At 36.5% G+C, this 22,276-nt stretch overlaps 1 protein-coding gene across 1 annotated transcript; it reads left to right on the top strand.

The window, feature by feature from the left end:
• Positions 1-549: 549 nt before the first annotated feature.
• On the top strand, positions 550-11,984 carry LOC109540762 (putative cyclin-dependent serine/threonine-protein kinase DDB_G0272797/DDB_G0274007). Its single transcript, XM_019909216.2, has 4 exons — positions 550-752; positions 9,239-9,379; positions 9,448-9,955; positions 11,575-11,984. The coding sequence occupies exons 1-4, from the start codon at positions 741-743 to the stop codon at positions 11,859-11,861; spliced, it is 948 nt and encodes a 315-aa protein (XP_019764775.1). The 5' UTR covers positions 550-740; the 3' UTR covers positions 11,862-11,984.
• The last annotated feature ends 10,292 nt before the right edge of the window (positions 11,985-22,276 follow it).

Below are 22,276 nucleotides of genomic sequence, written 5' to 3'. Positions count from 1 at the left end.
CAAACATGTCCAATTGTTTTCCGATGAAACACTGACAAATCTGCTGGTCGAAAACTGAATTTGGAATGAACGGTTTAAAATCAGTCAAGAAATAGAAGCGCACACCGAAACCTGTAAATAAATGTAGCTGGGGAAAGTATAAAGAAAAACCTGTTGAAAAAGGCCACTGTAGGGCTGGCTATTAATGCATGCAAGTAAATCCAAAATTACTTTCTCTAGACATGAGATTATTGATCTTCACGTCCTTGGCGCTTAGGAGAATGTTCGACACAGTAATGAATAGAATGTTCATAGCAAAATGAGGTACTCATCAAATCACTTAATTCGCTGTTTGATCCAAAGGAAATCTCCCAAAAGCTGGCTATTTCAGAGCTCAAACTCAACACCATGCAAGTGAAAATGTTGCCTTCAAAAACCCCGCTATCGTTAATCGATTAATCAATCTGGCGAATCCAATTGACTTCCTCTATACCGCATTGATGGTGCAAATTAACGGAGTTGTTATGTGGAACGGCAACCGACCATAACGATGAAAAGCGCGCATTTTCCACGGTTCTTCCTAGTGGAGAAGATGGGCAAATCGCACCATGACTTCATACCGACCAGGTAACACCTCTGGTAGGGCAACTGATGGTACCGCGCTCGTTTACACCTTCACCTTGCGAAAGCTTTTAAATTGGGCACCGGACTCACATAGCTCACCAATTCGATACTAGCACGCGTTCTTGTTGTTTCTAGTGATGGTGCTGATGGTAAGTGGTAAATTTTCGTTTAATAGTGGTGATTTATGGTTTGGCTTCCATGTGGGCAGATTAATTGCGTCGGTTTATTTCGTTCAATAATCGCTCGATGCGCTTCAAGAGGGTGAAAAGAGAGTTTTGATGCAAGTGGACCATCACTCGGGAGTTAACATACATGTTGTTTTTTTTTTTGTTTTTTTTACTGTTTTATTTACTTGCTTGTGTTGTTTATTTGATGCGCTTCTCAAAATACTTCGACAGGAAATTAATTGTCAATGAAGAGGTATTGTGTTTTGAAAAAATACTTGATAAAACTTGTGCCGTTATAGTCTTTTTACTGTGAGCTAAAACAAACAGGTTTTGATGGATTTCTTTAGCTGTTGTAAAAGTGATAGCGATAAGCAAGCTGTATATACATTTCATCAACAGATTGTCAACATAAATCTGCGACTCTGAATCGTCTTCCTCAACTCCAGTTGAGGAAATTATAAACAAATCTGCAATAGACTTTGAAGCACAAAACTTTCCAATTATATTTAGAAAAATCCCCGCTACTGATTGTGATTTTGGAACGAAGGAAAGGTCTTGATCTCAGTTTAGAAAACAGTCAATTTATCTGCAATGGTGTTTGAATAGCCAAAGTCTCAAATTTTATTTAGCACACCAATCACTATTGACTGTGATTTCGCACGATGTGACAGTTTTCTTTGGTTGTCGGAAAAGCGGTGGTCAAAAGATCGGTTATACACAAATATAATCAACAGGAAACCATCAAGTTCAAAAACTGTTGGCAAATCAGCGGACTTTGATGAATAAACCTGTTTAATTTTACTCGATACAGTTTTCTTCAGGTGTTGGACAAGTGATCGTTAGAGACACGCGACAGGAAACATTCGAGTTTGGAAAAATGTTCATAAATTTGTAATATAGTTGAAAAAAACGAAGTGTTCCTGATTTGTTTACAAGCAGCATGACTATCGATGGGATACTTTTTAGCTTCTTCAGTTATCGGAATAGTAATGATCAAAAGAAAGTACCTATGCATAAAAAAATCATCAAGAAAAACCAGTTAACTTTAGAAAATCGCCACTGAAACTGCGAATGAGTTTGAAGAGCGACACTTTCTAAATTTATGTAGAAAAAGCATCGGTATCGACTGTGGTTTAGGATATTTTCCTATGTTCTTCGTGTGTGCAACAAAAGTGATAGTAAAGATGCTTGTTCACAAATCTCATCAACAGAGAACACGCAAGTTTTAAAATTGGCAATTAATCTGCAATAGAGGTACGTAACGAAAAAAGCAAAATCATCGCTATCAATTGTGATACAGCGCAACTTTCTATCGTCTCCGGTGATCGCAAAACTGACGGCAAAATAATCGTGTTCTCAAATTTCATTAACAGAAAACACCCCAGTTACGAAAATTGTCATTCAATCTAATTTTATTAAGAAGAAACCCCTAAGTTTTAAAAATTGTCCATACATTTGGGATATAATTTGAAGAATGCAACTATCGGATTTTATTTAAAATAACCATCGGTATCGATTGAAATATAGCGCAATTTTCTATATTTATGGATTGCCGGAAAAGTGAGGTGAGGGAAGTCAAAAGAAGCTTCCTCACAAATGGCATCAACATAAATAATTCCACTTTGAAATATCGTCAAAAATGATCGCGATATATTGTGATTTAAGACAATTTCCTATCTTCTTCGTGTGTCCGAAAAGTGATAGGTGTAGCTTAATCACAAATTTTAAGAAAAGGAAGCTTAATCACAAATTGTATGATAAAAAATACTCAAATTTAGAAAATTGTCACTTAATCTGGGGTAGAGTTTAAACAGCAAAACTTTCCGATTGCAGTTAGACAAATCTGCAGGATCAATGGTAGTTTGGACGATTTCCTATCTTCTTCTTGGGCCGAAAAAGTGATCGTCAACAGAAAACGTGCTCACAATTTTTATCAACAAAAAAAAAACAAAAAATCTTAAATAAAAACTTAAGTTTGAAGAATTGACACTAAATTTGCGGCAAAGTTTGAAGAACAAAACTTTCCGATTTTATTTAGAAAAATCCACGGTATCAATGGTGGTTTAAGTCGTCTTCCTATCTTCTTTGGGTGTCGGAAAAGTAATGGTGAAAACGAGGTTGGTTCGCAAATTTTAACAACAGAAAACACCCAAGTTCAGGACATTGCCAACAAATCGGCGATAAAGTTTAAAGAACAAAACTTTCCGATTTTATTAAGAAAAATTTTAAAAAATCTAATATCAATGGTCGTTTATGGTTATTTCTTATCTTCTTTATATTTCGGAAAAGTAATGGTAATTTTGGACATCAAAAAGCACCCAAGTTTAGAAAATTTACAATAAATATGCGCCAGATATTGAGAAACAAACATTTTTGAGTTTGTGTAGAAAAATTAACGGTATCGATGATGATTTAAGGCGATTTCCAATCTTCTTCGAGTCTCGGCTAAGTCGAAAAGTGATGGTCAAAAGCAAACCTCACAAATTTTATCAGCAAAAACACTCAAGTTTAGAAAATTGTTATTAAATGTGCGGTAAATCTAATATCTAATACAAATCTTTACGATTTAATTTAAAATAATTATCGCTTTCGATATCTCTTACAACATCCTATCGGCATCAGCCATCGAAATAGTGATGATCAAAAAGATGCAGAAAAATTCGTCAAGAAAAAGCAGCTAAGTTTAGAAAATCGTCAATAAATCTGCGATTAAGACAGAAGAGGGACGGACACTTTCTAACTTTATTTAGTAAATTCATAGATATCGATTCTGATTGAGGACGATTCCCTATCTTTTTCATGGGTCAAAAGGGTTTGGGGTTTCAAAAGCAGCCTGTACACAACTTTCATCAACAGAGAACCGTCAAGTTTAGAAATGTATCAATAAGTCTTCGGTAAAATTTGAAGAACGAAAATTTCCAAATTTATTTAGTAAAGTCATAGTTATCGATTTTGAGTTGAGTTGGAAAAACCTTAACATTGGGAAACTTGGCGTCACCCTCAGTATTTTTAGGTTTCCAAAGTTTTATTTGCTAAAGCTAAGCGCGTGACATGGTTTACTGAGGAAATGTGCTCAAGTTTCGAATATTCTAAAGAAATCCCTATTTATCTGTAAAAAATTAAACTTTCAGGTTAGATGCAAAATTTTCATTATTTATTTAAGTATTGAGTAAATTTCCATCTCCGTCGCCTATCAGGCAATTAATTGCCAAAGGAAACCTCGCGCACAAATCTCCCCAAAAAGCGACAGTCCGGTTGCGAGAATGTTCAACATAATCCTTATAAAATTTCAAAACGCAAACTTTCAACCCTTATAAATTTAAGTCTCCACTCCCAAGCTATTTTTAATTTAATTATGTCTATCAAGAATTTATTTGTCAACGGAAATGGTGTGCAGAGATTTCAATAAGTTAAAGCGCCCAGATTATAAAGTCCCCGCTAGTGACAAACGACGATTTTAGAATTTAGAACTTAACATTTCTGCGGACTATTGCAGAGTAGCCCTATTTTCCCACTTCTTAGGTGGTCAGCAATGTTTTCGGAAAAGACAAGTGGCACACAAATCGCTCCAAGAAAAATCGCCCAGTTCAGGAAATAAAAAATCGCTAATGAAGATTTAAAACTGAGACTTTCCTAGTCCTATAAAGCAATATTTTGACTGTGAGTTTAGTAAAGAAGTGTACCGCCATTTCTTTCTGTAGCCAGAAAATTAATTGCCATGAATAATCTGTAATGTATATTTAATCAAACAGTGAAAAGAAAAAACTTTTATGTTTTTTAAAACACTATTTGTACTGTGAATCCTAAAGAGTACGACTATTAATAGCTTTTCGCAGTTAGAGAATAAATAATCAAAGGATGTCAGTTTCCAAAAAAATTAAGCCAAAGTTCAGAAAATTGTCAATCAATTCATAGTGGCTATGGAACAGTGAATTTTTTGGGTTTTCAAAAATATTGCCTCTATTGATTCCGATTTGGCACAAGTGATTTTCCAACGTTGTTATTTGCGTAATTCGCTTCAACCCCTCTGTCTTTGAAGAACAGAAATGTTCAAAAACGCTGTTTTCAACCGACGTAAAATTTGAGGCGATTTACCCAATAAAAACGTTTTGAAAATATGAATCTTAATGCGAAAACCAATTTTTTAAGAGAAAGCTTGCACATTCATCTCATCAAAAGAAAACTTTTTACTTAAAATAAGAGTTAAAAATGCCTGATCGAGCTTAACAACCGAACCCAGAAATTTTATTAACAGGAAACACTTTTTTTAAGTTATCAATAAATATGCGGCAGAGCTTCAAGAACGAAACTTTTCGATTTCTTTGGGCAAAATCATCGGTATCGATTGCGATTTAAGAAAATTTGATGGCTAGAAGAAGCTGGTTCACACAAACAAATTTAATCAAGAAAAACCATGCAAGTTTTGAAAATTGTTATTCAATGTGCGGTAAAGGTTAAACGGCAAAACTTTCCGATTTAGTTTCCAAGAATCATCGCTTTCGATAGTAATCTAGCAGAACGTTTTATCGGCTTCAGTCATCGAAATAGTAATGATTAAAAAGGGGATATGTGGAAAAATTCGTCAAGACAAAACAGCTAAGTTTAGAAAATCGGCAATAAATCTGCGATTGAGATATAAGAGGAACGAACATTTTCTAACTTTATTTAGAAAATTCATAGGTATCAATTCTGACTGAGGACGATTTCCTATCTTCTTCATGGGTCGGAAAGGTGATGCCGAAAAGAAGCCCGTACACAGCTTTCATCAACAAAAACCTCTCAAGATTAGAAATTTATCAATAAATCTGAGGCAAAGCTTTTATTTTGAAAAATCATCGCTATCGATTTTGATATAGCACAATTTTATACATTAAAATATTAGAAATACAAAATAGAGAATACCAAAAAATTAGAAAAAACATTAATAAATTTAAAAAATCTTAAACTCTCCAATATTGGAAAACCGTATCTTAGTGGAAACACTGGAAAATTTGCGTCACCCTCGATATCTTTAGGTTTCCAAAGTTCTATTTGCAAAGCTAAGCACGCAACATGGTTTACTGAGGAAATGTGCTTATGTTTCGAATATTCTCAAGAGACTCCTAATTATCCGTAAAGAATTAAACTTTCAGGTTTGATGCAACATTTTCATTATTTATCTAAGGATTGAGTAAAATTCGATCAGAAAATAAATTGTCATAAAAACCTCGCGCACGAAACCCTTCAAAAAGCGGTGGCCTGCTTGCGAGAAGGTTCGACATAATCCTTATGAAATTTGAAATCCCCAACTTTCAGCGCTTATCAATCTAAGTCTTCGCTTCCCAAGCATTTTTTAATTTTCTTTGTCAACGGAAAATGTGTACACATTTTTCAAGAAGTTAAAGTGCTCAGAGTTTAAAGTCTTCGCTATTGACAAACGACGATTTTAGGATTTAGAACTTAAAATTTCTGCGGACTATTGCAGAGTCGCCCTATTTTCCCACTTCTTCGGTGGTCAGCAATGTTTTCGGAAAAGACAAGTGGCACACAAATTGCTCCAAGAAAAATCGCCCAGTTCAGGAAATAAAAAATCGCTAATGAAGATTTAAAACTGAGACTTTCCTAGTCCTACAAAGCAATATTTTGACTCTGAGCTTAGTAAAGAAGTGTTCTTTAAAATTTATTGCCAAAAGGAATCTGTAATGTATATTTAATAAAGACGAACATTTTTGAAAAATTCTCTAACTAACAGTGAAAAGCAATTTTTGAGGATTTTAAAACCCTATTTCAACTGTGAATCGCAAAAAGTACGACTCTTAATCACTTTCCGCAGTTAGAAAATGAGTAATCAAAGAAAGCTACTTTTCAAACAAGCTGAGCCTCCAAAGTTGTAGAAAATTGTCGAAAATTTTCAATAATTCACAGTGGCGCTGTTGAACAGTGAATTTTTTGGGTTTTCAAAAATATTGCCTCTATTGATGCCGATTTAACACAATTGATTTTCCAACGTTCTGGTTGCGTTATTTGCTTCAATAACTTTGTTTTTCGAAAAAACAGAACTTTATCAAACGACGCAAAATTTGAGGCGATTTAACCAATAAAACCGTATTGAAAATATGAATGAATAAATGAAATTAAAATTGGAATGAATGATGTAGCTCATCTACCGAAACTCTCGAAGCATCTAAAACAACATCTTGGTTACCAATAGAGGAGTGGCAATAATGTCCATCCCTTTCAATTCTCTTTCAGAAAATGTATTCGTTACCCGCATCGTCATCTCAAAATTAAAAGCCTATTGGAAGTGGAATTGATAAAATTACAAAAAATAATCCGATTAGTTTGTTAATCGCTTCGGACCAACGACCTTCTCTACTGATTGAAAAATTTGGCTACTTTTCCTCTCCTTCACTTGTCAGGAAATCCATTACTGCAAGGCACATTTCGACAAGTCCCTAATTAAGATCAATACACTAAACTTTCACCAAATTACGAAAAACCGCCAAACAAGTAAACTTTTCGTCATTTTTCAGCAGGACAATGCCCATCTATTAGCATGCAACAAGAACCCGGATGGTTTTCCGCTAAAATCTAATGAAGACCGCCAGTCGCGCTCGAACAACCGCTTCCATTCTTCAAAGTTCTGCTTCAATTCCTCAATTGTACTTTCGTTGGGCAACGTGTTTCTTCTTCGGCTGCAACGCCATGTCGGCCTGTTACTTTTCCGACCAGTTGCGTTTCCGGTTTCGCCCGTATGATGAATGGACTCGATTTAGATAAACTAATCGACATTTACATTGATTTATCACCATCGCTGCTCGATTGAATTGTCGCTTGGCCCGCAGGTACTGATTTGAGAAAGTGGTTCCAATTGAATCGAAATGATAGTCGGCAAAGTTATGGTTCATGCTCTTGGAATACATGTTATGGTTGGAAGCAGTTCGTTACAGTGGCTAAATTTAAATAAAGAATCCCGTGGTGTAGGAAGCAAACGCTTTTATTTGTTGTGGGTTTTTTGTGGTCTCCAAGCAGGAGATTGACCTGGTCTGAGCTTTAACTAATGGGCAAATGAGGGATTTTGACTGGAATGCAGTTCAGTTTGATTGCTGCAGTGCAGTAGAATTGTGAGAGAGTTAAGAGTTTAACAAAAATTGAAGTTTGCATAAAAATATCCATGAATTTACGTGCGTAACTTGTCGAAGTTAGTACTAAAAGTAACCATCAGAATACAAACTTCTATTTAAAAAATGCGTACGCTTTACGAGAAACTGAGGCGACTTAAAGTAATGTGGTAATATTCAGGATGGCGCAAGCTTTTTCCGATGTTTTCAACTTCTAGAGACGGACGTTCCTCAACATTTAAAAGCTTCTAACTGAGAAACCGATAAACATACAGGGTGCTTTTTAGTGCGATAGAGTCCATTATTTCCGATGGTGTTAAACTTTCGAAAAATAGTTTCATATAAAAGTTGTTGACGCACATATTAAAAATATCTTATATGATACAGAGTGTATTTTTTTTAAATAGAACTACGCGTTTTTCATTAGCTCATGGAATGCAGCTTGAAACGCTGCATATGCGCCGTAAATGTTTTTTTCTTACTTGCGAGGTTGGCAGATTATCGCCATTTCATTAAAATTTTGCTTAAAAACATAGTATCTAAAAATTCGTTGTAGAAGCAAAAAAAAGCAGTTCAAGATACAAAATATACGTCTTTCCAATCACCACAGATCCGTTAAGATTTCTATTGAACCAAAATATCAATACATTGTAAAGGGTGTTAACAATGTGGACTTCAATCTAAAACTTTTCAACGCAACATAACTTTTGGTTTTCAAATGTACCTGTATATTAATACGTCATTAGATAGACAATTTACAAAGTTACAAATTTACATTTACACTTTAAGCTGTGAAATCAACCGTTTTCAAATTATAACTTATTTTATTTAAAAATTTAAAAAAGTTGCTACATTTTGTAAGGTGGGTATATACATATGTTAGTCTCGGGTCTCGTAAAGCTTTAATAAATTACTTTTATTAAAGCGTGTGTGAGCGCAACTTAACACAGTGTTACCCAAGCCTAGTAGTGGTAGCTCTTGCAAAACGTCACGAATTCAGCCCGGTTTCTTCCTTTCTTAGCAGAAAACTTCACCACCAGCTCAAAGTTTGAACTGGAAACTTAATTTTCTATTATTAGAAACAAATTAATGCTCCCATTTTTTTCTTCGTACTGAATTTATGAAATTTATATAGTGAATTTTGTATTTCAATTTCAGATATTGAAAGTTTGAGCAATAATAAACACCTTTTGCTTTAACCATTGTTCCCCATTTCACGCCCAAATCATCCAGGGAAAGTTCCCACTTACGCGAAACACCTCGTACTAAACCAACCATGCCCTTTGTAATGGAACCATTGTATATTATATCACTTGGGATCAATTCAAGTTAAAAACAGTCCCTCACAGATAGATTTTTCTATTGCAGATGAACTACCTAACATTGCTTGCATGTCTGGCCGTGGCTGTGGAAGCAGGCAGCTATGGAGGCCCTCAAACTAGTCTGGAAGACATTGAGCGCGATTACAACACTAACGATAAGATATCCAACTACAACCCGCCTTCAAAGGTGCTCGATTGCTTGACTGCTTCAATTCTTCTAACTAGAATAACTCAACTTTCTTCTGTAATTCTTAGGGCGGCAATGGTGCAGTAGCCTCCCCATCAAAGTTCGGGTTTGTTCCCCACCGAACGGCCTCCTCCTACGCCGCCACTCGTCCCAAGTTCCAGTACACCCAAACCAACTACCAGGTGAAGAAGGCCGCGGCCAAACTGCCCAAGTATCAGCAGCAGTACTACCAACAGGCGCCGCCCACCCTCACCTACCAGCAGGGGTACTCTGCGCCCCAACAGTACCTATCGCAGCAGCAAGCGCTTGAGTACTCGTACGTGCAGCCCGACACTCAACAGTACCAGCAACAGTATCAGCAACAGTATCAGCAACCGTCCCAGGAGTATCAGCAACTTTCTCAACAATACCAGCAACCAACTCAGCAGTATGAACAGTACGAAAATGTCCAGTACGTAGCTGACAATGGGCTGTCCCAGCCTGAGCAGAAGCAGGGCATAGTTCAGCCGCAGTACTACTATGTGCAACAGTACCAAGCGCCTAGTACTGCAGTTGAGTCTGTGGTGGATCCCAAAGGTGCTTAGCTTCCATGAGTTTTTAATTTTCGTACGTTCAACACAACCAGAGTTTTTGAGTAGGTTTTGCATTGTGTAATGCTCCAACTCAAACCATAATTAGCAGTTTTAGACCAGAAATGTTATACTTTAAAAGGCCTGTTTCGGGCGCTAAATGGATGAAGGTAAGATTATTGGAAGTTTTTGAGAAGGATGGCAGTTTGCGCGCCATTTCCGACGGTCGAACATTGTTTAAATAATCGAGGAAAGTGCGAAAAGCCGTTTTTTGAGCACAATTTTTGAACGATCAACTTTTCCTTTATTGTACATTGTAATATAATCTTGACGAGTAAAAGAGACGTTCAGAGAAGTCCCTCTGACGTTCTCAAAAAATCTTATTTAGAACCTTGCAAGAACATTTTTTACAGACCAGAGAGCTTCAAAAAACTGATTTTGAAACCTGTTTTTCGCACTTACTTTAATTATTTAAACAACGTTCCACAACGGAAATCGCGCGCAAAGTGTTTCAATTGTCTAGCCTTAGGCCTGGGTAACACTGTGTTGAGTTGCGCTGTCGAGTTGTTGCCGCTCTCTGAGTTAACGAGTTTTAACATATTGGTTAATGAGTCATAAGTCATGTGTTAAAGCTTTATGAGACCCGAAGAAAGTTTTAATACTTTGTTCAAACAACTACAAAAAGTCATCTGTATTTTTCCAGCAACAGAACTGAGTCCGAAGAAAGTCGACGAGTTTGCTTGTACCATCGATCTCTTAATTTTTTGCATAAAGGATTCAGTTTGGCAGTATTTTACAGTAAAACGTAATGAAAAACGCGATTTTTCTGTTTAGAGAGAGTGTTGTTTAGAAATACTGACGTAAAAGTGAAGAATCCCCAGTTCCATTATTTTTCCAAATAAATGATTATAAACTTTCGCTTTTTCAGTTCGGGAAAACATTTTTGGAAAAGGATCCAGAATTTATTATTACGGTTTTGTTCATAATTCGAAGCTGCAAAAAGTTTTTAGCGGTTAAGGGGGCGAGTGTTTCAATAAACTATAACAATAAGAGTGTCAGTATTTTAACTAAAAAATAATGCGATTTTTGCATTTTTTTTAATATTTTTTTGTAAACTTTTGCTCTCTGATCATTTTTCAAGATAATCGTTATAACCTTCAGTAAAAAACTGAATAAAATTATTTGGTTTTTGTTCCAAATTCGAAGCTGAAAAACGTTTTCTAAAGTTTCCTGCAAACCGATGAATAAGGCGAATTTTCTAGCAAATTTAGTTTTGTAATTTTTGGCTGAAAAGACCCCATTATTGTCAGAAATAGAATAGTATTAATAAATGTCTCTTAAAATAAATCTAAAAAGAGGGGAAAAAAGTCATCAACATTTTCCCATCATCGGAACTGAGTTACTGCGCTTGTGCGTTGGGTTGGCGCACCAAGCCATTTGGGTAGCACTGCGCCAACTCCTAAAAATTCACTGAGTTACCCAGGCCTATCTGACATCATTCCGAAAAACTTCCAATAATCTGTTACCGTCATCCCCCTTTAGAGCCCAAGAAAAATGTAATCCGCCTGGACTATTTCTCACGAGACTCAACTAGATTGAACATAAAATCTTTACATGGAATTTCAGGAAGCGAGTACGTATCTTTTGTGCCCAACTCGATCCCCACCGAGCAGAAGTACGTTCAGCAGTACTCAGAAGAACCCCAGCAGCCACCAGCAAGCAAATACACCACGATCGCACCCAGCAAGAGCAAGCATGCTCAGAAACAAGTGGAATATCGGGCGCCTACCAGAGGGCAGCAGGAGGGGCCGCTATTCAAAAGAGAGCCGAAGAGTTTGCTCGACTCCTACGTGCCGTCTGTCGTGCAGCTGCGCTATCTGAAGCAGCAGGGCAAGAGGTACTCAAAGTACTGAAGTGGATGACATGAAAAATAGGGGCGTTCGTTGGCCAGTTCTCTATAGGCGAAAATCTACTGGGCATTCGCCCCCCTAATTGTTATCTGATCTGTACATATTAAAGAGCTATTTATTGTTGAATCTTTGTGAGTGTTTTAAGAGGGCAGGAGGCCTTCACTCAATCCGCATGCAAAAGCAACAGTGTCCGTAAAGCGCCCTTAATGGGCAACACTTTCCCTTATCCCTTGTTGCGTTAGATCGCCGACAGACCTAGTTGCCGACTTTTGAGTGGGGCAACGGCGCATTGGAGGCCTCCAAAGGCCAACACTCCCAACAGTATCGCTCTGTTCGCATCGCGTCCTCCTCCCGATCAAGTGGCAAAACTCGCTGGTAAACGCGCGCGTTTTTCAACCGCGAAAACTTTGTGTCACGCTGCGTTGAGGAGGCACCGGCAGGTCAGTGTTAATTTAGTACTAAACTCACTTTCGAAGAACTGAGGAGAAAAGCCGTCCAAAGTTCCTGGTATCAGTAAGTGCAGATTTCGAGATTTGCTTATTTAAAGCAGCCTCAGGTCAGGGGTTTCGAGCCTATTAGCTCTCATCAGCAGGATTTAGCCTGAAAATAACACTCCAAAAACCTGCACATGACTTTACATTTTTGAAAAAAATCATGCGTAGTGAACATCAAAAATAACATATTTTTACAAATTTTCATGTAAAGTAAATCATTTGTGCGCGAGTAGAAAACTAAATACAGAAAAACCGCTTTTTGCCCTTTTAAGAAATTTCGCCAGAAAAGTTATTAATTCTTATATAGTCTACAAAACTGCTATTGAACATTTGACGCTTGGAGGTCAGGTTTTTTAATCTTAAACCGTTTAAATTTGATTTTTACTTAAAGTGGGAACCTCATCAACATTTTCCACCTGGTTTTCAAAAAGAAAAAATAAACCGAAATATTTAAAAAATCCCCAGCGCGAAGGGATTAATAGAACATCCAAGAAAAAGATAAAGCGACAACCTACTGCAGACGCACTGAAGATGAACAGGCAAAGTTGCCTATGTAAGCAGAAGAAGAAGAATAATAAGAGATTTAACCCGAAAAAACCACATAATACTTGTAATCTTTTTGATTTGGATCTGAGAATGGGACAAATTGTACCTTATTTCACCTATACAGGGTGTCCCGTAAGCACATGATCAAAAGGATACTGCGATATTCTTTGCAACAAAAGAAGACGATCTGAACTAACGTTCATTAACAAAAAAGGTCTGGCTCCTCTCTTATTGATAGTTAAAGTTCTACAAAAACATTTTCTTTTTTGAAAAATCGGGAGAACGGTACGATGTATTTTAGTGATACTCGTTGTGATACTCGTTGCCCAAAACGGCTAAACTCGATTGTTTTATCAAAATATGAGTCTTACATTAGAACAAATTCACAGCGAGTTTCACCCAAATATATCGTACCATTCTCTGGATATTTCACAATAGACCACTTTTAGAAAAACTTTGATCATCAATAGCAGAGGAACCGGACATTTTTTGTTAATAAAAGTTAGGTCAGATCGTCTCCAGTTGATCATGTGCGTACGGGACACCCTGTATATTTTAGGCTCCCCAGTAAAATACATGGGCGAAATAAAGTAAAGGTTTCGGTACTGTTATGTTCAGGCTGAACCCAGTTGATGAGAGACAATAAGCTCGAAACTCCTGCCCTGACGGTGTCTAATATTAGATCGTCCTAAGATCTGTGCTTGGATCAAACTTATAGTTAAATTTCTTTCCTAATCCGAGGAAGATATACACCGAACAAACGGCTAATACCAGAGATAAGTATAGTAGTATCTACTAATCTCTGCTAATACACTGTAACGACACGAAAAAGCATTCTTATTAGATAAAGTGGAGTTCACATTATCCGGTAACGGCACGGTAACGACACGTGTAGGCAACGACGAGACCGCCCGATATTTTTGGCAAGCATGCTTTGACGTGTCGTGTCGCTACATTACGCGAGATAATTCCTATAACCAGCACCCTAAGCAGAATATAAAGAAAAATCTAGTTTTAAGGTGTTACCTTTATATTGTAACATTAGAATTGTTTTATTCTTAATAAAAATCTGAAAATCCCAAGTCAAATGAACCAGGAAAAACTACATAATTGTAAAACTATTAACTTTAAAATTTAGCTTCTAGTTTTGTGAGAGCCAATTAGATAGTCAGAAACAACGAACCAAACAACCCGTCGATGCCGGTTACTTGTCCTCCACTGATTCACACTATCAGACACGCAACGGACCAGCAACGACACGACGGAATGTTTTCTCTCTCATTCTTGCCAATAGTGTCTGTCGGCTTCGTCGTTGTCTGAACGTGTCGTTACTGTGCCGTTGCCGGTTAATGTGAACGCCACTATTTACTTATCTAGTAAGAATGTTTTGTCGTGTCGTTGTTTTTGTCGGTCCGTTGGGCGTATATGCTTTCAACTTAAAGTGCTGTCTACATAAATGCCCGGGATAAAAATCTGAGTAGGCCTGGATAACTTTTAGGTAATTGTTAGGAGTTGGCGCAGTACTTCGCAAATGACTTAGTGAGCCAGCCCATTGCACCGGCGCAGTAACTCAATTTCTTTGCTGGCAAAATGTTGATTACTTTTTTTCTTGTTTTTAGATTTATTTTAAGGGCATTAATAATATTTTTAAAATTTCAGAATTTTCCAGCCAAGCCAATTTTTAGCCAAGTAATTCTTTCTTCTAAATGCTCAATTTTCTAAAGTTTCACTTAAAAATGCTGACAAAATTAGGGCATTTTCCGTGAAAAATTACGAAATAAATTTCTAATCCTTGGTCCCATTGTAAAAAGTTTTGAAATCCCCTTCCAGCGTAGAATTTGGAACAAAAATCAAATAAATTTCTTTTGGAAAACGGACAGAATAAGCGAAAGTTTATAACAGATTATTTAAAAATCTCGTCACTTTTATTCCATTATCAAGTAAGACTATACTTTGTTAAAAAATGTGGTTTTTCAGTTTTCATAGAATTTTTTTTTGCTTCACTTTCTACTTCAAAATGCTCTATTTTGTAGAGTTTCACTTAAAAATACTCACTATCTAAAGGTCTTTTACGCGCAAAATTACAAGATAAATTTATAGCTTCGTAAAAATTTTACAAAAACTGTTTTGAGCGTTGAATTCGAGACAAAAAGGAAAATAAATGTCTGCCGTTTTTCCCCAAAAACCATTAGGGTTTTCTCCAAAGCAGGTCACAAAACTAAAAGTTTTTAATCGAAAATGCAAAAAAAACATTATTTTCTTAGGATTTCGGTCTTTTCTGACAATAATCGGGTCTTCTTAGCCAAAAATAACGATTTTTCTAGAAAATTCGCCTTATTCATCGGTTTGCAGGAAACTTTAGAAAACCCTTTGCAGCTTCGAATTTGGAACAAAAACTAAAAAATTTTATTCAGTTCTTTTTTCAATTTCAATTTCCTTAAAAAAAAATTTATTATTATTTTTTAATTAAAATACTGACACTCTTCAGGTATTTTCTGTCAAAAATTATAAGATACATTTTGTTGAAACGCTCTCCTCTTTATCCGCTTTGCAAAAAATTTTCGAAAACTTTTTGCATCTTCGAATTATGGACAAAACCCTAATAATTAATTCCGGATTTTTTTTCAGAAATATTTTCCAAACGGAAAAAGAAAAGGTTTATAATCATTTATTTGAAAAACTCTTGAAAACTGGGATTTCCTCACTTTTAGGTCAATATTTCTAAACAACACTGTCTCTAAACAGAAAAATCGAAAAACAGTAAAATACTGGCAAAGTTAATCTTTTACGCACAAAAAAGTACGAGATTGATTTAACAAGAATACTTGTGGACTATCTTTGGACTCAGTTCTGTTGCGGGAAAAATCCAGATGACCTTTTTTTAGTTGTTTGAACAAAGTAGTAAAACGTTAATAAAAAAAAATGTTAACGAACTTTTTTTTAGATGTGAAAATTGCAGTCTCGGCTCCCGTACAGCTTTAACAAATGACTAATAACTCATTAACCGATGAGTTATAACTAGTTCACTCAGAGGGCGGCAGCAACTCAATAGCGCAATTCAACGCAGTGTTCCTCAGGCCTAGATCTGAAATCCAAAAAAGCGCCAGGTTAAACCGATCTCTCTCGCATAACCAAGAACGCGATTTGTTCAGGGCCGCATTCCGACCCGGGAGTTCTTCATTCAACAATTGGTGTTTACTAATTACTTGATAATGTGGAACCAAGCCCCTCGTAACCGTCGGTTTGGTAGAGCTTTGACAGTTTTGCCCAATTCCAGAGGTTTTTCGTGCCTCAACCAGAACATATGTGGGTCACCGCCCAAAGGGTGATTGGCCGTTTATTGCTCCAAACCCCAAATGATCTTTTAGTAGGTTAACTAAGTAAACAAAAAGTCTTATCGTCAAAAAAATGAGCGCGTTGCATGCACTGCCGGACACGATTGCATTATTACATACTTTGCCCTAGTTGGAGACCCAATTTTTCAACTGTTTGCTTGCACACACATTCAACACATTATGGGTAATTTTTGGGGCACCATTTCCGTTTCCAAGGGAAATTTGGCAGGATATTGAAATAATTATGACTGTATAGAAGAGACAGGGCAAGTATCAAATTATCCGGCAGGGGGCTGATTTATAGGCCTCTGTACCGAATTTTGTCTGCCTCAATTAGTCATCGGTAATTACGATACAAGCTGCGCACAGTTATAACGAAGCAATTTTTTGAAACCCACAAAAAACCGGAGGTTTTGGGCAAAAATTGCTCTTTTACATGGAGAGGTCAATCTTCATTTACCCACTTTATAGCGGATGTGAAACCATCCTAATTACAAAAAACACCTTCTGAGTTCCTTTCAGGGTTAATAGATCGAAGGATAAAATGTCTTGTCCCAAAAGGGCATTTCTTTCATCGGATAAAAAGTTCGTTTAACATGGGGCAGGGCCCCATTCTCGACAAAAACTCACGCAAATCAGTTTAAAAAAAGTAATGTTTCAAAGGAAATACGAGGCGCCAACGAACAAATTACGCACACTTCTGACAGAGCAAACGCAAATGAATTTGTGGCTTTTCGAGCCATACAAATGGCTTTTGAGGTTTGAAATATGCTCAAACTTTCTCCTTAACAGTTCACTGACTTTAAACAATGTGTCTTCATCAGGGGTTGCCTTTTTCGTATCTGAAAATATTAAATCGCGCTTTTGACAAAGGGCTGCTTGTCAATCTGTCAATGTCAAGTGTCATTGGACACCGTGTGAACGAGCTTTTACTTAAACGCTTTCCTTGACTTCTCTACATTCTGCTAATAGTTACCCTTTTACTTCTTGGTATCTGTCAATATTAAGTCGCGCTTTTCACAAACAACCTGTCGATGTCCGGTGTTGTTGCCTAGACATTTGCTTCAAAGTCGCTGTGGTTTATTTTCTCCTTAAATTCAAGCAATGTGTCTTGTTGACAATCGGCTAGTAGCTGTCATTTTCGCATCTGTCATTATTAAGTCTCGCTTTTCACAAATGACTGTCTGACAACCCGTCGATATCCGTTGTCTTCCCTAAAGAAGTCTAACAAAGTTCCTGTGGCTTATTTAAACTTTTCCTTTGACTTTAAGCTATGAGTCTTCTTTACATTTGGCTACTGGTTGCCATTTTTTGTTCTTCCCACTGGTCAATATTTAGTCACGGTTTTGTCAAATGACGTTCTGACAACCTGTCAATGTCCAGTGTCCTTGTCTAGATATTTCTGTCAACATCGATGTGGTTTATTTCAACTTTTGCTTTGACTTTTGTGTCTTCTTTACATTCGCTTTTTTACTTTTCTGCATATGTCGATTTTAAGTCTCACTTTTAACAAATATCTGATATAGACATTTCATTAAAAATCGCTGTCGTTTATTCGCGAGTTCAACTACCGATGGTGGCGCTACAAAACGTCAAATTACTTGTTGTCGAGTGAGAGTTCAGACTTGTCGGACTTGTTTATTTATGGGATTTGATGACATCTATAACATGAAACAATACTTACACGCTTTTCGATCGTTTTCTATTTCTTTAAAAGCTTGCAAAAGTTGATTAAACACCAATGTCAACAAAACAAGTGTCAAATTACTAGTTAACGTTTAGTTACAATTTTAGCCTTCAGGGGGCGTTTGGTCTTTTGAGCTCGCGAATTTAAACTTTATCCTTGACTTCCAGCAATGTATCTTCTTTACGTTCGGTTAGTCACATCTTCGCATGGGTTAATATTCAGTCGTGCTGTTGACAAATGACTGCCTGTCAATCTATCAATGTCTATTGTCATCACGTAGACATTTATTTTAAAATCGCCGCGGTTCATTGGCTGATTCCGGTAAAAAATGCTTCCAATTTCCCCTAGCCCATTGAGACCGCTATAGAAGAACGGAATGTGCTTTACCTTAATAATCGCTCTTAAACCCCTGAAAATGGGAAAGAACGATGCGCTTTATTATTGAATGGCATTTTAGTGCGATAAACCGTGTACAATGTTGGCGTGTTGGATGAGATGCGGCAGAAGATGAGCGATTTCCATAAATCTATGTGATCCAGACTGGGAATTTTCAAGGCGACTGAGAGCGGGAAAAGCTCGATAAGAATTCGGAAAGGCGAGATTAGCAATTGATTGGCCTGGAGGCGTGTATTGATTCCTTCAAGTATTTTTCTTAAAGGAAAAATGTTCTGTTGAAAAATAATGCCGTCGTCAAACAGATGCATTTAGTTCTCGCGTGTAAAGCAGCAGCACATCCATCATTCGGTGAAAGGAAACGTTTCCTGGAGGAATGAGTCTGATGGGCCCCAAAAATTAACACGAAAAGAGTACGAGAACAGTTATCTACAAAACGCAGAAATGGGTGAATTTTTGGGTAGAACAAATTTCAGAAAGAGAAGGAAGTTCGCAATTTCCTCTCAAAATGTAAAGCGCCTCAAACGAACGGTGTCGGATAACATAATTACAGTAACAGAATTAGTGTTAAATAACAAAACTCTCCTTTAAGAGGATGGCGATATTGCCAAAATGACAAAATATTTTTAATGAGTTCGAGTTACCCAATTTGGTTGTTGGGGGAAACACGTTACCCCTGATTAAAGTTGAAACTTTTGCAGTCAAAAAGGCAGATAAATCATTTTTGTTTGATATAACTGGACGCTCGTCAACTATAGGAACCGCATTGGGAGTAATTTGGGTTATAGAAAGCTGAAAATGCTTGTTTATCACAATTGAGATGTGTTTCTTACAAATTCAAACTTGGTTTTGATATCCAAGTCATGCTCGCAGTAAAATCAAAAGTTTTCAGAAACCAGCAACAACACTCACTCAACTCACTGGTGGAACAATTTACGAAACATTTTAAAAGCAAGTGGAATTTAGAAGATTTTTGTATTTTTCGACGGTTTTCAAGCTTAGTAACTGTGGAAAAAAACGCGTCAACTGTATCCTAGCAAAGTTGATCTATTTCTAAAATAGAGTTTCAGAAAAAGCTCAACATATCTTCTGATCACAAAAGAGCATTGCTTCCAGTAATCCCCACTCGAATTTGATACCCAAGTCATGGCAAGCAATACAAGCAGGCCTCAGCAATACCTGAACTTTTGAATGACTAACAACCGCAAGCATTTGTGAGCAAGTCGCAAAGGATGGAGAAAACATTTTGAATTTTGAAGATATCTCCGTTTCCCAACGTTGTCCAAGCTGAGTAGCTTTCCCAAAATGCGGTAGCCAATTGGGGTAGACCAGTTTTGTTTTGTGAGGAAAAGAGAATCTGTTCTGAATCACATGTAAGCGTCTCTTTTAGCAAGTGTAACTCGATTCCAATCTCCAAAGCATGATCTCAACAATATCACAATGGTTTAGTAATCATATTTGTGAATAAGTAACAAAAGATGAAGAGCATACGTTTAATTTCAAAAATTTTTGCGTTTCTCGAATTAGTCTAAGCTTAGTAAATTGGCAAAAAGTCAGTTAGGTTAGACCGACGTTCTCTATTCCTAAAATCGGCTTTAAGCGGGAGGTTCAAATGTGATTTGATTACAAGCGAGCGTTGATTCTAGTAAATTGAACTCCATCTTGATAACCAAGTCATGCTCTCAGCAATATCTAAACTTTTTAATAACGAGTAACAACTGGCAATTGTGAGTAAGCGACCAAAAATGTGGGAAACTTGTTAAATTTTAAAATTTCTTGCACTTTTTGGTGTTCCCCCAGCTTAGTAACTTTGAAAAAGAATGCTAGTCAATTGGGTTATACCAATATTGTTTTGTGACAACAATAGGCTTGACAAACAGGCTACGAAATCAATTTTGAATGACAATCGCGCGTAGCTTTTAGCAATTCCAACTGGACTTTAACAATCAAGTCATGCTTTCAGCCATATCAAATCTTTTCAGTCATCCGGAAACAACGCTCAATCATTGAGAAAGTAACAAAATGTAAAGAAAATATATAAAATTCAACATGCTTTCTGACTGCGAAATGAACTAAGGATTGCATTTCCTGACGTTTAAGCTTAGTAATTTTGCAAAAATGGTACTAAATTGGGTAGGTCCCAAAACAACATTGTTGTTTTGGGACCTCAATAGGCATGATGAAAAAGGTAGAATTATATACTGAATATGCTTCTCAACCGTTCTTCCAAAAATCGGGCGCCGCTATTAGTCAATTCCAACTCGATTTTAGTATATCTAAACTATCTAATATCTAAACTTTTCAATAACCACCAACAACTGGCAATTGTGAAAAAGCAACAAAAGATGTGGAAAATTTGTTAAATTTTAAATATTCTTGAAGAAAAAAGTCTGCGTTGTCCGAGCTTAGTAACTTTGCAGAAAATAGAGTAAATTGAGTTGGCTTGAATAAGTGACCAAAGATGTGGACAACTTGTTGAATTTAAAATATGCTCGAAGAACTTGGGGAAAAACATAAAAATTTATTGTAACTCGATTTATATAATCAAGTCATGCTCTCACATAGCAAGAACACTCAGTCGTGTATAAATAAGAAAATATTGAAAGAAATATGTTGAATTTAGAAGGTTTTCGCGCTGCCTGGAGGTGTCCGAGCTTAGTAACTTTGCAAAAAAAATAGTGTAAATTGAGTTGGGTTGGATAAGCGGCCAAAGATGTGGAAAACTTGTTGAATTCTAAATATCCTTCAAGAACTTGAAGAAAAAAGCAAAAGATTCATTGAATCTCGATTTCTATAACCAAGTCGTGCTCTCAGCAAATTCAATTTTCAGTAACTAGCAAGAACACTTATTCGTGTATAAGTAAGAAAAGATGAAAACAAATATGTTGAAGTTGGAAAATTTTTGGGTTGCCTGACGTTGTCTGAGCTTAGTAACTTTTCAAAAAAATTAGGGTAAATTGGGTTAGGTTAAAATGTTCGACCAACAGTATTCTGCCACAAAAATAGGTTTGAGGAAAAAAAAGAAAAACCTTTTCTGCATCACAACCGGTCGTTGCTTTTAGACATTCCAGCTCGATTTTGATAACCAAGTCATGCTCACAGCAAACTCAATGTTTGCAGTAACCAGCAAGAACACTCATTGATGTTTAAGTAAAAAAAAGGTGAAGAATTATGTTAAATTTGTAATATTTTTGCGTTTCGCTGCGTTGTTCAAGCTTAGTAACAAAGTGCAAAAAATGGAAGTAAATTGAATTAAGTTAGACCAATGTAGTTCTGTGCAAAAACAGGCTTGACAAACTAGCTACGGATCTAATATATTCTTAATGACATCGGGCATTGTGTTCAGCGGTTTCAACTCGATTTCAACAACCAAGTCATGCTCTCAGCAACAACAAAACTTTTATGTTAACAGCAACGTTCATTGAATAGGTAAGAAAAGGTGTTCAATTTACAGCCGTTTTTCTACCGAAGTCTCCCGAAGTTTTCCAAGCTTAGTAAATTTGAAAAAGAAACGAGTAAATTAAGTTAGACATACATTGGCTCTGTTTCTTAAATCGGCTTTAATAGAGGGGTGGAAATGCGGTTTGATTAGAAATGAGCGTTGGTTCAAGTCTTCTCAACTCGATTTTGATAGCCAAGTCATGCTCTCAGTAATATCTAAACATTTTAATGACCAACAACCGTAGGCAATTGTGAATAAGTAACCAAAATTTATAAAGTACGGCGTTTTTTTAGAAGAAATTAGCGTTTTCCAACGTAGACCAAGCTTAGTTACAAGAAATAAAATGGGAGTGGGTTCGAACTATATGGCTCTGTAGCAAAAAATAGCTATAAAAATGGCTAAAAATACGTTCTGATAAAAATCAAATATTTCTTCATTAATCCCAACTCGATTTTGATAGTCAAGTCGTGCTCTCAATAATATCTTAAATTTTTTATAACCAACAACAGGAGGCATTTGTA

Source organism: Dendroctonus ponderosae, unplaced genomic scaffold (assembly GCF_020466585.1).
Source record: "Dendroctonus ponderosae isolate FM_Combo_2020 unplaced genomic scaffold, Dpon_F_20191213v2 Dpon_F_20191213_1, whole genome shotgun sequence".
Classification (NCBI taxonomy): Eukaryota; Metazoa; Arthropoda; class Insecta; order Coleoptera; family Curculionidae; genus Dendroctonus; species Dendroctonus ponderosae.
Note: the sequence above shows the minus strand (reverse complement) of the source record. Positions and strands in the feature narration are given on the sequence as shown.

Excerpts from the sequence above, each read along its gene's own strand:
- LOC109540762 (XM_019909216.2), top strand. Across the intron at positions 9,380-9,447 it reads ACTACAACCCGCCTTCAAAG|GGCGGCAATGGTGCAGTAGC; the intron begins GTGCTCGATTGC and ends TGTAATTCTTAG. Across the intron at positions 9,956-11,574 it reads GTCTGTGGTGGATCCCAAAG|GAAGCGAGTACGTATCTTTT; the intron begins GTGCTTAGCTTC and ends ATGGAATTTCAG.